We start from the raw sequence: 15,133 nt of genomic DNA, 5'->3' as shown, positions 1-15,133 counted from the left end.
CTAGGCCTGTCTATTGAACAATCAGCGTGGTCATCAACACGGTGAGCAGACCCAGCCTCCAGCCGTCATCACCCAAATCGTCCGTTGGGATAGATGTTTCTCATACACAGCACCAAATATTGTGCCCGCTGGATATCGATTTGCAAACATCATCAGGCTTTGGGAGGTAAACCAGGTGAACTAGGCCGGATTACGATGAGGTGTTCTAGTGCTGGATTGTGGAAGTCCTAGAGGTAATGGAGTGAAGGTACAGCTATGCCCAGCTGGCCCAAGGGAGACAGTCCTTTGCTACAAACCTTTACTTATTAAGAGACGCTGGTAGAAGGCTATCGAAGGCCTCCGCAATAGCTCCAGCTACACTGCATGTGCTGACATACCATTCTAATCACCCATCCACCTTCCAATTTGGGAAGCTCATGTGTCTGCCTCGTCTTTCTGTGCTTTCTATGCTTTCGTGCTAAATCGTGAGCTCAAATAATCATCTTACTATGTATGTATGCTATGCCGCGTCTTCGAGCCATTAGACCATTTAAACAGGCCTCTGAACCTAGGCTTCCAGCTAGAAATTCTTGAAACCACCACCATCCTAGCTACCAAGCACTACCAACTTGTCGAACACTGCACCAATGAAATAGAAACTGCAAATTGATCCGCTGTCTAACAAGGAAATGTGGAAACGTTAAATATGTATACGAAATAGGCTACACGTGAAGCAGAGTTTGCTCTGAAATGCACCTGGACTCAATTAGTCCAAGCCGCAGATCGAATGCACGAAAATCACCAAGCAATCGACTAACTGGCAGAACTGGGCACGTTGCTTACAGTGTCCACATGTGTAGAAAGAGCATGAACCCCGCAATGCAGACTTCTTTAAGGCTTCCATATAGCCATCAGTGCGCCCCCCTTTGGTCGATCATACTTGTGCATTTCTAATCTTCAGCCCAATGCGGTTTCTCTAGTACGCAGTCTTCATTACCCAATGGTCTTTGGCATCAGGCAGCACAATCTACAATGTTCTGAAAACACTTAGACCATTACCTCAATCATGTTGGTCATGCTTTCTGCCACATCGAAACCGTCCCTTTCTCATGTTTTCAAATGGTGCCTTTGGTATCAGCCGGGTACTTAAATTGGACTCTCCCACACCATCCTGGCCTGCTGTTAAACCGGCAATCCTCGCACAACCACCGGTCGAGATGGTGCTAGCCATAACTGCTTTTTTGCCTCCTGAACTCGTTACAGCGTCATGTCTAGTATCTAAAAGTTTCTTTACCCTTGTGTCAACCGCTCAACTGGTGCTCGTAACGATGCTCTGGCCAGGCAGCATTTCCTTGTTCTTCTCAAAGAGGACCTCACTGATACAGCCCCTATGCTGCGCCTGTAACAAATTCTACAAATGGAGAACATCCCTCGAGCCTGGTATCACCTGAGCGTTACTGCTGTCTAGCTAGGAGGCATCGATCAGCCATTCGTTCCTCCTTTGCCCACCTCTGTGGCTGCCGCTCAGGGTCGTTGGAGGCTCGCTGTTGCTTCTGCGCGTTGAGGCGATCATGGTGGACTTCTCCATCGGCTTGATCCCGCAGATCCAGGCGCTGCGGGCCTGTGATTGCCGCCATGTTTCGTGGTCACTTCTAGCCATTGCAAGCTGTTTACTGCGATATGTCATGGAGATGAAAGGAAGGACTCACGTGACTTCATCACAGCTGCACCACGGTTGGAAGAGTCGAAGTCTTCTGCAATATTCATACTGCGCCACAGACTTTTGCGTTCATGTAATCGCCATGACCCATAACTAAGTCTTAATCCAAATCGAAAACCTGGCAGGACTTTGGAAATGGACCCGAACGTGGTAGTGGTTCACAGGATGAATTATCCAACGCTATTAAGTGGAGGCCCTCATGCTGGCGGAATGCTGCTCGGAATCCTGGAGAAGCTCGACAACGAAGGGACACAATTCACGGCAAGCGACTTGGATAGCCCTGGCCACACAAAGCAGATTTTGCTCATGAGTATTGCTGGTAAGACTGGGAAGAGAGCGAAGCAACTCAGCAAATACTGAACTCGTGATTTACTGAACGATTGCATACACGCTACTACTTGAACCACTTTCTATACGATCTTGGTCTTACTGCTCTATGCTGAACTATCGATCCTTGACACCCTTATGCATAATCCCAAGATATGCCCGTTGGATGCGCACTCCGACTGAAGCTACCACCGAACTGACTCGAGCTCTAAGCCGACATGTATGATCTTGACCTCTGCTGTACCCGCTCTTGTCAAGCCGCATCCCGCGCATGCGGGAGACAACAGACTGCACTGTCTATGCGACAGGAGTGGAAAAGTACCTTCGTTCGTCGAAGGGTCAGGGAGAGAATTTGGGGATGGGAGGATTGGGACATTGCAGAGGGTCAAGAGGCGGGAATATCATCTAATTATATGCCAGAGTCGACGAGTATCAATGGCTCGATAGAGAATCATACGCGGTGCGGAGCTGTCAGTGGTTCTAGGGTGGGTTTGATTGCGTAGAAGGCCACGAGGTTCTTGACGCTGTGATTACAGTATCAGGCTGGTTACGTACACCATGTAGCACGTTCAAACACTGATTGAAGTCCCTGTTCACACTGGGTTTCTTCTGCATGCTCACGGAGTGCCCTAGACACTGCTATCCCATGCTACACTATGGCCTTGCTGAGCCAGCTAGATCTTTATGGTGGAGAATGATGTATTCGCCTCTGGCTTAGACTATCTTCTATGAAGAAGGACCAACGAGCATGTCGCAGCCCGGTGCCAAAACTCACTGACCCAGGAGCTCTTTACTTTACCTATTTTCTGTACATGTATGCCCAACCAACCTATGTCCACATCCAATTCTTATAGTCCAGAACACCTTCGATATTTCAAATCCTCAAATCCAAAGAATCTATAGACACATCACCACTCCACCGCCCAGCACAAAACTCAGCAGCGCCATCGCACCCGCCAAAAAAGCAGTCCGCTCCATACTTGGCACGCCCAGCCCACTCGCCATGCCGGCCGGCGAGCTCTCTGTCCCCACACTCGCAGTCACGGTGCCCAGCCTAAACGTAGCGCTTCTCTGCGTGCCGCCCACAATACTCGCCGTTGCCGTCTCGGTGGCCTGCTGAGTCTGCAGCGGACCCGAAAAGGTCTGTGTGACCGTGACCTGCGACGCCACGGTCTCCACACCTGGAATTGCGCCACCGGCAGTGAATTCTTGGATGTTGCTGTCCTGGACATCGAATCTAGCCTGCGCGAGAGCGATCTGGTTGTTTTCCAGGTCATACACCACGTACGCGGAGCGGAGAAAGGTGTCCCCAAATAGCACTGGGTCATTCCCGGCGCCATAGATGCCGAAACTGCAAGCTTCACTTCCATCATCGAAGGTCGGAACGTTGCCATTGCTCGTAAAGAGTGGGGTGACGAATTGAGAGAGGGGAACGTTAATTGTGGGGCCACCTTGACCACCAAATGCGAAGACGAAGGTTGCTTCTTCGTTGCCAACTTCACAAGCGACGACATTGCCGAAGGTTTCGTCGGTGGTGACGCCTACACCTTCGAGGATGGCATTGGCGAGGTCATCTGGGAAATAGGTGTTTGTGGTACCGGAGTCGAGGATGGCAGGCACAGCGATGGAGTCTCGTGTCAGTTGGTTGTTTCCGGAGCCGTCCACCACACTGAGGCTGGTGAAGGCGACGGTGAAGGAGGTTAGGCTGCCGGAGTTGGAGTCATTTTGCACGGGGAGCGCGATTAGGTCGCCGCTATATTTGTTTGTGTCAACACCACCGAAAAGGATGTTCCCATTTTCTGCATCAAGGTCATTGAGGTAGAGGCTATAGGCACGGCTACTAATTTCTCCTTGAAGCACCAGCTCGTCGATGACGTTTGGATAAATGGCCTCGGGGTTCTCCATGGCAAGTGATTCCCCAGCAGCATACCCAATGCCCATTATACCCAGACCTCTTGTTGCTTCTGTCGCCAAGCCCATTGTCATATTCTGCAGTGTGATGCTGTTACCGAAGGAGAGGGTATCGGCAAAGTAGTCTCCTTGGATTTGGCTGCCATCCACATATTGGATTTGGAAAGCATTTCGTAGCAGATCCACAAAAGTGCGAGATGCGGAGGAATCGAAAGCGCCTACTTGGCAAGCTCGTCTACTTTGGGTACAGATGTCTGACTCTGTCGATGGGACCCAGATATCGCTGCTACCGGTATCTAGCTGTAGCGAGAATGGCTGTGGTGGTGTACCGATCGTGACATTGACATAATATAGGATCTGTGCATTGCCAATAACTACTTCGACAGACTCCTGTCGGCGATGAAGGTGAGGGACATCTCTACGGACCTCTTTGTGGAAGGGGAAGCCAACAACCTTCGGCGAGGCATTGATAGGAATAACGGCGGAGAGGAGGGCGGCCAAAACAAGCAATATGGATGCTGTTCTCGTCATTCCTGCCATTGCTATGCTGCAGGTAGAAGGATATGCAAAGGCGAAAGTGTCGGGGGGGGGGGGGGGAAGAGGACTAGTTACATCAGTTGGATGGGACGATCCGGGGTTGCTTGACCAAGCCAGAGCTCTCGCCACAGTAGCAAGGTGTTTTACGTAGTCGGCAGAAAATGTCCTAGCTTAGTGCCTTGCGGTTGATTATTCCACCCCAACAAATCAACTTCTAAGTTAGCAAGAAGCATAAGCTTGTGCTGACCCTAAGCTGAGGCTGACAAGTACTAGGAAGTTACCTGTACTAGTTACTTACTACGTACACATGTCCTTGGGTACGCGTGTCAGAACTGTCAGAACGAGGCAGTGCTCCCCGCATTCAGCTAGTTGGTGGTTAGCTACATAATCTGCTGTCAATCACATGGATAGGGTATCCGATACCCTCCGCATGAGACCAAAAAGGCAAGTCTACTACGTAGCTTATCGTCAGAGCGCTCGGCCAATCGCTCCGTACCGCACCGTCAGACTCTTTGCCAGATTTTTGCCCAATCTGAGATCGTCGCTCGACGGTACGGAGTGCTAGGGACAGTTACAAGGAGAACTAAAGGTTTACGTAGTACAGCCGGAAATGCTTTGTTGCCTAGACGGGCAAAGATACTAATCTTTCCCACTATTTACCCTTTGTGGAAAATACCGAGTAATCCAAGTCACGTTGGTATGACAAGGTTTAGCTGGCGTCCATGATTGTCTCAGCCCCCAGCGTACGTTACACACAATACTCACTCTAATGCGCAAGGCTGGCCTTGATCGACTGCGATTTTTATCTCTATCCTTAGTCTTGCAACATGTCTGAGTAGCTGGCAAGTATTTTTGCTCTTTCTACTCAGCGCAACTGATAGTTGAGCAGAGGTGTATTCCGCGCTATGGCCAGCACAGCCAAAGGCATGTCGAAGCGCGACCGTCTCCGAACACTGCTGGGTATCACCCCCAGGCCCACAGTTGTCCCGAATTCAGCTGCGGTGACCCAAGTGCAAACACCTAGCACAATTCCATCAATCCAAAGCTCGCCAACGAAGGACCCAAAATCTTCAAAACAGGTGTCACACAACCGTGCTCTGGAGCGAGCGATAAGCAGGGAGCTTGAAAGCTTGCCGGCTGTTGAGAAAGAAGCCTTTCGCAAAGCTTCCAAGGATCTGACAGATGAAAACATTCTCTTGAAGGTCAAAGAATGGGACGACGCTCATAAGGCAGAGTCATGTTTCCGACCTAAAGCAGAAACTCTCTCAAGATTTCTTGGACTCCTTGATCGATTCATGGCTGGCGTCACTATTGGCATACAGGCCAACCCTGATATCTCTGCAATTGTGGTTGGCGGCGTGCGGGTCGTGATCGACCAAGCAGTCAAGTTCGTCGGATTTTTCGATAAACTGTCGGACATGCTCTGTCGGTTTAGCGACTTTCTCGAAACTCTACATGAATACGACAACTCTTCTGCACGGAACACCACCATAGTCGAAACGCTTGCAAATGTGTATGGAGACCTCCTCCAGTTCTGCAAACATGCTCATGCTGTGTTTACTTACCAAGGGGTGCGAAGAAGAATGACGTCTTGGAGGACATTCTGGCATATCCAATGGCTGCCATTTGAAGAGGAGTTCAGCAAGATCGAATCACGTATGCAACATCACATTCAAGTACTCAGCAATGCTGCTCAAGCTGTAACATTAAACGCTACGCTGGATCTAAATGATCAAGAAAGGGAAAGACGCGAGAAAGACAGAGGTTCACCTTATCTATATTCCATGATTCTGCAAGATTGTTGGCTTACACCTCATTCTTAGTTGCGGAACGAGAAAGCTTTTTGAATTGGATCTCGAGTATCCCATTTGAGACGGTTCACGAAAATATACATGCAAAGAAGCATCCACAGACCGGTGAATGGCTAGTACAAACAAGACGATTCCAGGATTGGTTTCATAGTCCAGCTTCAACCTTGTTATGGTGTCATGGAAACCGTGAGTGTGGTAGATCGACGCGTTTGCATTGTATACTGATAGTATGAAGCTGGAGCTGGTAAATCCGTTTTAGCGTAAGTCTTCTACTCTTGTGACTTTTGTTCCTTGCGCTGAGTCTATTATATAGATCCAATGTGCTCGAGCATATCACTAGCCACCACAGCCCACACCGTGAAGTTGGCATTTGCTTCTCATACTACAGTTATCAGTCTTCCGAGATGGCGGATTTGAGCCAAATCATCTCCGCCCTTGTTAAGCAGCTTTGTCGGAAAAGAGACAATGTGCCTACCACCTTCCTCAGAGCCAAGCAAGACTCTCTTCCGCCATCTAGTTTGGGCAACCAGAGCTCCTTTCTTACAGTTGCACAAGACTTCACAGAAGTCTTTTTGCTGATAGATGGGCTTGACGAATGCCCTGAAGACAAGAGATCTCATGTTCTGGGTTTCCTAAAATTTGTTCTAGAGAACCTACCGCGTCAGAAGATCTTCGTCACAAGTCGCCGTGAAAGCGATATAGTAAGGGCCTTTGACCAGCTTGGAGCACCAAAGATTGAAATTGAAGCAAAAAGCGTTGTAGCAGATATAACCAAGTACGTTACAGATGAGATCAAGCGATTACGTCAAGGTTACGACGGGAAGAAGCTCTATGTGAAGAGCAAGACTCTGGAGCAAAAGATCATCGACACTCTAACAACGAAGGCTGATGGCATGTTAGTAGTCGTTTCCCTACACTCAGATTGGCAATCTTATGTACGCTAACGTGAAACAGGTTTCTCTGGACAAGCCTGCAGATTGCTAACCTATGTCGAGTCAGCGAGTCGCAGAAGGATAGCGAGCTAGAAAAAGAACTAAACACTCTGCCACTAGGTCTGAATGCAACCTATATTCGCGCCCTGGAACAAATCGAGAAGCAGCCTTCAAACCTAAAAGAGCTTGCCTACAAATGCTTTATGTTGGTTATGCATGCCACCCGAGAATTTTCCATAAGGGAGTTGCAACATGCTCTTTCGACAGACACCGAGAAGCTCCACAACGACACACAAGAAATGGAACCTTACCCAGTTGATACTATACTTGGGGCATGCGCCAATTTACTTGTAAAACGCGATTGTCCCGTGAGTGTGTATTATAATACCATTCGTCCTGTGCATTTTTCAGTGCAGGAGTTTATCCAAAATCCTCCTGAAAGTGTACTCCAAAGATTTTCTCTTAGAAAGCTTAGTGATGTACCTTATATCAACGCGCAGCTTGCTTCCACCTGTCTCTCCTATCTTCAGTCCTGCATATTGGAGGGCCCTTGCTCAAATGCCAGGCAACTTGAGGAACGCACCGTTTCGATCCCGTTTGCGTGGTACGCTTCATGTGCATTCGACTATCACATCACGAAGTGTGGGGATCTTCCTGATGAGCTTCATCGTCGAGTACTGGCATTTCTTGGACAGGAACAATGGTTTCTATCCGCTGTCCTACAGCTGAGAACGGTTGGGAGCGTGCCTGGCTACTCACACATTCCCACAGCATACATAGATTTCACCCAGCCTTATTGCACAGCAGATGGTAACACCCTTGTATGTGAAACAGAGCTTTACAATCTACCAAGCTTGCGATACCAGTTGGGAGACCTCAGACCAGCTCCATTTGCCCTGCATCGCGCTTGCTTCGCTGGTCTGGGTGGTGTTGTTTCACGAATTCTATCAGACGGGCAGAAGGTGAACGAAGCAGATGCAGTTGGCATCTGCCCGATATATTATGCAGCAAGTCGAGGACATACACATATCCTTACAATGCTACTGGACAACGGTGCTGATGTCAATGTGCAGGGTGGTAGATATGGCACAGCACTACAGGTAGCTTCCTGCAATGGCTACGAGCATATTGTTCAACAACTTCTCAATCATAGAGTCAATAGCAATATGCACGGTAGAGATCATGGTGATGTTCATCCAGAAATATCCTTGCATGATGGCTTAAATGGTTTGGGCGCCAGTTTCTCTGATAAAGTTGATGTTAATGCAAATTGTGGATGTTGTGGTACCGCACTACAGGCAGCTGCAGCTGGGGGTCACCTGAACATTGTCAGATTGCTACTCAAGTATAACGCTCACGTCAATCTAGAAGGTGGACACCATAGCTTCGCCTTACACGCAGCTTCATACGGAGGTTATCAAGATGTTGTTGAACTGCTGCTTAATAGAGGTGCCAACATCAACGCGGAAGGTGGACACTATGGCTTCGCCTTACACGCAGCTTCATGCGGAGGTTATAAAGATATCGTTAAACTGCTGCTTGATAGAGGTGCCAACATTAATGCGGAAGGTGGACACTATGGCTTTGCCTTAGACGCAGCTTCATGCGGAGGTCATCAAGATGTTGTTGAACTGCTGCTTGATAGAGGTGCCAACATCAACGCGGAAGGTGGACACCATGGCTTCGCCTTACACGCAGCTTCATACGAAGGTTATCAAGATGTTGTTAAACTGCTGCTTGATAGAGGTGCCAACATCAACGCGGAAGGTGGACACTATGGCTTCGCCTTACGCGCAGCTTTATACGGAGGTTATCGAGATGTTGTTGAACTGCTGCTTGATAGAGGTGCCAACATTCATGCGGAAGGTGGACACTATGGCTTCGCCTTACACGCAGCTTCATACGGAGGTCATAAAGATATCGTTGAATTACTGCTTGATAGAGGTGCTGATATTGATGGCCAAAATGATAGCGGTCAAACTGCTTTGCATATGGCGGTGATAGGATTGTGGGAGGATGGTGGCGAAGCATCTGTTGAGCTGGTACTTCTCAAGGGTGCTAACGTCGATGCTCGCGATAATTATGGCGAGACTCCGTTGCATAAAGCATCTACACGAGGAGAGCCGGAAGTGGTGGATCTGCTACTCTCTAAAGGTGCTGACATCCATGCTCGCAGTAATGACGGCAGAACTGCTTTGCAGATGGCTTCAAATGAAGTCTCTGATGCTGATGCGGCTTGGAGAAGAGATGGATGTGCGGCTATCGTTAAGCTCTTGCTTTCGAAGGGGGCTGTCTATGACGAGAACGCGTCTGGAAAAAATGATGTGACGGCAGCGGAAGAAGCAGATGGAGGTGACACGGCTGATGGACTTGATGAGGACGAAGCTTGGACAGATGCGTCAGATGAAGCAGATGGTGAGGAGGAATTTGAGGCCAACAAAGCAAACGAGGCAGGGCTTTCCACTACGATAATCGCAGCTTGATACTCGAGCAGCTGCGAACGAAAAGGAAGACGAGATGAGGTCTTCTTAGGCTCAAGCAACCTGTCAACTCAAGCACGCAGATACGATCGCACACCAGAAGTTGATTGCCATCTCAATAAGGCCAGAAATAGTTCCATTTTCATTCAGAAATACTCCATCTCTAGCGGTATTGAGTTCTTACTGGAGCTACACGCCACGCCAGCAAGCTCGCCGCCGAGTATATACAAAAACACCTCCGAACAAATCCCAAATTTGACTGTTGCCGACCGCCATTGACCAAACTCCAAAGCATCACCGAGGGCTTCAATCTTGCTATCAAGTATGTGGTTGTTGATCTCAGTGGCTACAGAAGACGTGTAGACCCACCTGTAGATAGTCCAGCAAACTTTGAAGCAGATAAGCAAGCGTTTGATACGAAACTAACACCAAGAACTTGGACTTGAATCTAACTGAGACATGGGCTCTTATTTTCTCCTGTCAGCGCTATATAGGCACCGTGCTACAATATTTTCTTCTCTACTCCGCAGCCGATACTACCCATCTCCATTATTTGATAGTCTCTAAGACTACTATTTCCCGCTCGATTGTTGCGAGTCCAAAGCTCAACTATCATCAATCATTTCAACACCTCAAGAATTCGTGGCAGCAGCTCTTCCGTAAATCGCCAAAGCACTGAGGAATCCTGGGTATGGAACGAGGCTCCATTATAGAACGTATGCTTCTGACCCTGCAGCTTATATAGCTTCTCGTAAAAGCGATCCCTGATAGCATCATTCGACACCATCATGTTGAAAGGTGTATGATTTGCGAATGTAACAAGTTCAGGTCTCTTCTCCGGTGAGATACCGCGGGCTTTTTTGTATCCGCTGCACAGTTGCATGATGTTTTCTCGGACTTACTCCCCTAGTAGCAGATAAGGGCTACCATAATAGACTTAGAAGAGGTCTATTGCGGCATTGGGATTAAGGGAGTAGATCCCTGGCAGGCCGGGGATGCCGTAGGGCTTATTGGAGCCAAAGGCGTGGATTGAGGTATTGGTGCGGAGTCCTGTGTCTTGCAGTACGCCGGTATAAAAGGCGCTATTGTCGAATTGGGCGAAGTGGAATTCTTCGTGGCTGGAGAGATCGAAGCCTGGGAGGTTGTTGAGGTTGTGCGGAACAGTAGATATAATTTTCTTCGCAAGGATCAGCTTCCGGCCCAAGAGTGTCTGTACGAGTACTCTTGCTGGGGTGGTGGATCTGTCCATGGTCATGATTGTGGTACTCAGTAGAGCATCTGAGCCAAGCTCGTTGGCAGCCTTTGTCGCAAAGTTTGCCAACGTTGTTTCGCTCTGTCATGAGAAAGGCTTCGCCTAACGTGTTCAGCAGGTCCATGTTGAAGTATTTGAAGATGTAGATAGTACTAATATCCAGCAAGGGCAAAGATCATTGTGACAAGAGCACCAAGATCGTACTTCTCGATTAATTGACCAAATGGTAGCGGTGAATTCTCAGGAACAGGATCCGTCAACTCGTAGCCAGCTTGAACACCTGGATACTTTACAACCTCGGCCGCAGATCTCTGGAAGGCAGCATCGACCGCTGCCTCGTCTGGAGGTATATAGCCCACTGTCTCGCCAGTCGCAAAGTCTGGTATTGTTGGATTTTGGCAGATTGTCTGTGAAATTCTGCGGAAAGGTGCCTGATTGGCTGACAAAGTGAGAATTCGGTTCAACGATGTCCCGGGCCCAGATCCTGGAAATAGTGGCAACCTCACTTTTGAAGGCTTCCGCGAACGACGGTGCATATCAACGCATGTATGCAACGAAGACTTCAAGTCCATTTGCAGCCTTTTTGGCTTCTATGGTTTTCTTGGCCGAAGGCAGTGACAATGTCATGACTTTCTCTAGCATAAAATGTTTTCCAGCTTGTATAGCTGCAATCGTGTAGAGGGTGTGGTACTCATCGCTGGTAAGGATGAAGACAACATCCATGCTTTTGGCCTTGAATATCTCATCCGGCTCAATCGTCGATTTTGGGATCGCGAAATTGCTCTGCGCAGTGCTCGACAGTCTTCTGTGACGCGTCGCATATTGCATTGACGATGTAAAGGTGTGAGAGCAATTGCATTGTAGGAATGTGAATCACCTGTGCTACCTCACCTGCACCAATAATGCCTAGTCCGAGTCAATTCGGGCTTCAAGAGCTACTACTATTCGTAAATTCCAGGTCAGGGGCTCTGGTTTGACCTGCTGGTCATAGTCAGGCCTTTGGCGTTGGCTGCCACCCACGAGTCAGGCGCATCAGTTAACATGCGATAAAGATCCACTCACGAGTAAGAATGCGATCGTGCGCAAGCAAATTTTAGAGACGGAAGAAATTTCCGCTGCAGTAGAATCCAAAAAACATTGGATGCCTTGCACCCACTGCATGAGGGCTCTGCACAAAAACTGGGATGCTCGTGGTAGATCCTTCAGAGAGCAACTCCGCCCAAATGCCAATTAGAACCCGGTCGGGTATCTGACGATCAGAAGGAGATGACTTTTGCACCGCATCAGATGGTGGCGTGATGGGTTGGATGAGATGCATGGCCAGAGCGCGGGCTGTGCTGTCCTGTGACAGCTAATGCCCAGCCACACTTCCCCCCTGAAACTGGAACTGCAGTGGACCTTGCTCGAGTCATTCACGAAGCTCCAATGGGGCTAAGAATTCAATAAGCTTGCCTCCTTCCGGCACATGTCAGCTATATTTAAGACTCACTCGTCCTCGTAGCTACTGCGCTTTGCTTTCGAGAACTACAGTTACTACACATTACACCAAATCTTCGAGATAAGACGTCTACTCGCTCACACACCTTCCAAAACTCCCCCCGCAACAATGAATAACCAAGGACAAGCCCCCGCTGGTCAGAAGGAGGATTATGGCGACAAGGGTACTTGATCACATCTGGCTACAAAGAAACTTCTGCCTACGAATGCTAATCCATGCAAATAGCTGCCGCATTCATCAACAAGAATACTGGAGGCCACGTCAAGGACAAGAAGATGATGGAGAAGATCACCGATGGACTTCGAAGCGCATATGAGAAAGCGACTGGGTAAGCCAGCCCCAAAGAGGAGCCAAATAGCTCGAGGCTGACAAGACTTTTCCAACACAGCAAGAAGGTCAACCCGAAATACTCCAACTAGCTGAAGCTCTGTGGTGTGCCCTCAGGACGAGGGTTGGCGTTCTGATGGCAGGAGGATTTGCTGTTGATACGATGATACCCAAATAGACCAACCCACAATTTCCTTAAGTGGTTTAAATGAGAAGAGTTCTTGACTGCTCATGGTCGTTACGATCACACTGTGGTTTTTTTGGTGTCCCTACGACAATGATGCTTCTCCTGTGGACAGATCTTGACTCAAAATGGAGCTTGCAATCTATACAGATAAGTGGTGAACCACCTGCATAGCTATGTACTTCGTAAGCTGTTCTTGGTAGCTCTATTTGCCCAGTGAACTATTCTTGCTTTAGCATGCTCCTTACGTTGCGTTGTAGATTCTTCAGATTTGGGCTTTGGTAAGATAATTCTATAGAATGATCTAGATGATATACCTTTGCCAGGATTCCGAGTGGGTATGCATCATTTGAAGGTAAGGATTGGCCTTCGAGAAGGTGCCTTCCAAGGACTACCAAGCAATACTAGTAAGAGCGCTTCAAGTTCTGAGCAGGCGTTGCCCTTCCAGCAGCTTCTTAGCCAAAATATTGTTGCGAAGTTTTACTCGATGTTTGGTAGGGCGCCATTCCATAGGACCATTTTCCTACCTGCCACCATGCTTTTGGAAGCCAGCCCCCCCAGAACAACAACGTCACAGTAATCAGGACCCAGAAATGTCATTCTGGGCCAATGAGACACAATCCATTGTTCACATCTCAAGGTCGTTCAGAATTTCATTCCTGTACATTTACAATCCGAAAATCATCTGTTTGACCCTTTGTATTACCTGCAGCTGCCCACCGCGCTAGCTAAATTAGGCGCATTCGGGTTGGCAGATTCGTGGCCCGAGTCCTTGTTGTCGTGATTGTCTGGACTCGAAGCAGATACATCGCTTGAGCAGCGGCGCTGCCGGGCGCTTTCGAAGCGATCGAGCGAGACAGTATCAAGTGTCATTGTCTATCTAGATACAGCGGCAAGAAATACCGCTGCCCAAGTCTCCACTCGGCCTGTTAGCCCCTCCGAGCCACACGTTGTCATCCACCCTCCTCCATCCGAATCAGTATCCAGCCTCCCACAACTTCGTCCATCAACGTTCGTTGTCTTCTGCTGGATCTGCCGAAATCCTCGATACAAGCGCACTTACCATCCTCACTCCAACACCCTCATTCACCGTCTTACCGTCATGACGACAGAGATTATATATCGCGAGAGGCGGCGGCGGTATCAGTGGCCTGAGGTGCAGCTCAATCTGTGGATTTTCATCGTCCTTGTTGCGGCGTCAACTTGTCTAGGTATCTTTGCGTGGTTCATGACAGTACAAACGCAAATGCGGTTGGGCATACCATGGTAAGCTTTGATCTCCCTCCAAGCCGCAGCTGGAGGCCAACGTATCTGACCGATGAATCGCAGGCTTTTCCCGTACGGCGTGACCGTCTCTTCACTTGCCCTCGTCTTCCTTCTGATCATTCTTATCCTCGCCGGACAACGACTTCTGATACCTGGCATCATCCTGCTAGGATCTTTTATACTTTTCGTGCTTTGGCTCACGCTACTGATCGAGACATCAATCCAACTCTACGGTCCTGCTGCAAACGTCAACGGAAATTGTCAGACGTATGTACAGAGACAGGCATTTACCGGGGTGAGTGTGGAGACATTACAATACTTGACACAGATAAATATATGCAATTGCTGGAGGGCAGCATTTGCGTTCGAGGTGGTAGGAACAGTATTCTTCCTTTATATGATGGTGCTGGCATGGCAGGTTCAGAGGGATGATTATGACTGAGAGAGAGAAAAAAGGCAGTAGCAAAATATGGGATTTCTGAGGTGCTGGTTGTAGCGATTGTTTTAAGGCTCCACGAAACGCATCTGAGGGAGTTTGGGATTTACATGGATGGTGGGATAATTGAGGCGGCAGAAGAAAGGATACATAGCCTTATGGTGGAATTTCCTCTCCAGGCAGACGAACAATGCACATATTCCAAAACTGTGCCAGCGGATTCTAGAATGGCATCTGGGATGTCATCTCTCCATGCTCAAACGGTGTCGACGTCGCTGCAGTGCGGGTACTAGTAGATGCTCTTCATGTGGATTCCGGCAAGATTATACCTACTAGTTAGTTGCGTACCTCTGGCTGTACTACGTATGTATCAAGCCATCGCGTGTTAAGCATTCATGCCAAGCAGAAGCGGAGGGGATGCCAAGTGTGGAGCCGCTCCGCCTCAAGAAAAAGCCAACCTCATGCTTCAATTG

At 48.7% G+C, this 15,133-nt stretch overlaps 4 protein-coding genes across 4 annotated transcripts; 2 read left to right on the top strand and 2 right to left on the bottom strand.

Annotated features, from left to right (window-relative positions):
- Positions 1-2,923: 2,923 nt before the first annotated feature.
- On the bottom strand, positions 2,924-4,477 carry EPUS_01212 (uncharacterized protein; the record flags this gene model as incomplete). The annotated part of the gene is made up of 1 exon (XM_007788505.1): positions 2,924-4,477. The coding sequence occupies one exon, from the start codon at positions 4,475-4,477 to the stop codon at positions 2,924-2,926; it is 1,554 nt and encodes a 517-aa protein (XP_007786695.1).
- Positions 4,478-5,379: 902 nt separating this feature from the next.
- On the top strand, positions 5,380-9,700 carry EPUS_01211 (uncharacterized protein; the record flags this gene model as incomplete). The annotated part of the gene is made up of 5 exons (XM_007788504.1): positions 5,380-6,238; positions 6,298-6,471; positions 6,521-6,545; positions 6,599-7,180; positions 7,240-9,700. 5 exons carry the CDS (start codon positions 5,380-5,382, stop codon positions 9,698-9,700), a joined length of 4,101 nt encoding a protein of 1,366 aa, XP_007786694.1.
- A 934-nt stretch (positions 9,701-10,634) lies between these two features.
- On the bottom strand, positions 10,635-11,777 carry EPUS_01210 (uncharacterized protein; the record flags this gene model as incomplete). Its single annotated transcript, XM_007788503.1, has 3 exons — positions 10,635-11,030; positions 11,135-11,433; positions 11,492-11,777. 3 exons carry the CDS (start codon positions 11,775-11,777, stop codon positions 10,635-10,637), a joined length of 981 nt encoding a protein of 326 aa, XP_007786693.1.
- A 778-nt stretch (positions 11,778-12,555) lies between these two features.
- On the top strand, positions 12,556-12,866 carry EPUS_01209 (uncharacterized protein; the record flags this gene model as incomplete). Its single annotated transcript, XM_007788502.1, has 3 exons — positions 12,556-12,610; positions 12,673-12,775; positions 12,836-12,866. The coding sequence occupies 3 exons, from the start codon at positions 12,556-12,558 to the stop codon at positions 12,864-12,866; spliced, it is 189 nt and encodes a 62-aa protein (XP_007786692.1).
- Between the last annotated feature and the right edge of the window lie 2,267 nt (positions 12,867-15,133).

Source organism: Endocarpon pusillum (assembly GCF_000464535.1).
Source record: "Endocarpon pusillum Z07020 unplaced genomic scaffold C720987, whole genome shotgun sequence".
Classification (NCBI taxonomy): Eukaryota; Fungi; Ascomycota; class Eurotiomycetes; order Verrucariales; family Verrucariaceae; genus Endocarpon; species Endocarpon pusillum.
This window is presented reverse-complemented; position numbering and strand designations above follow the sequence as displayed.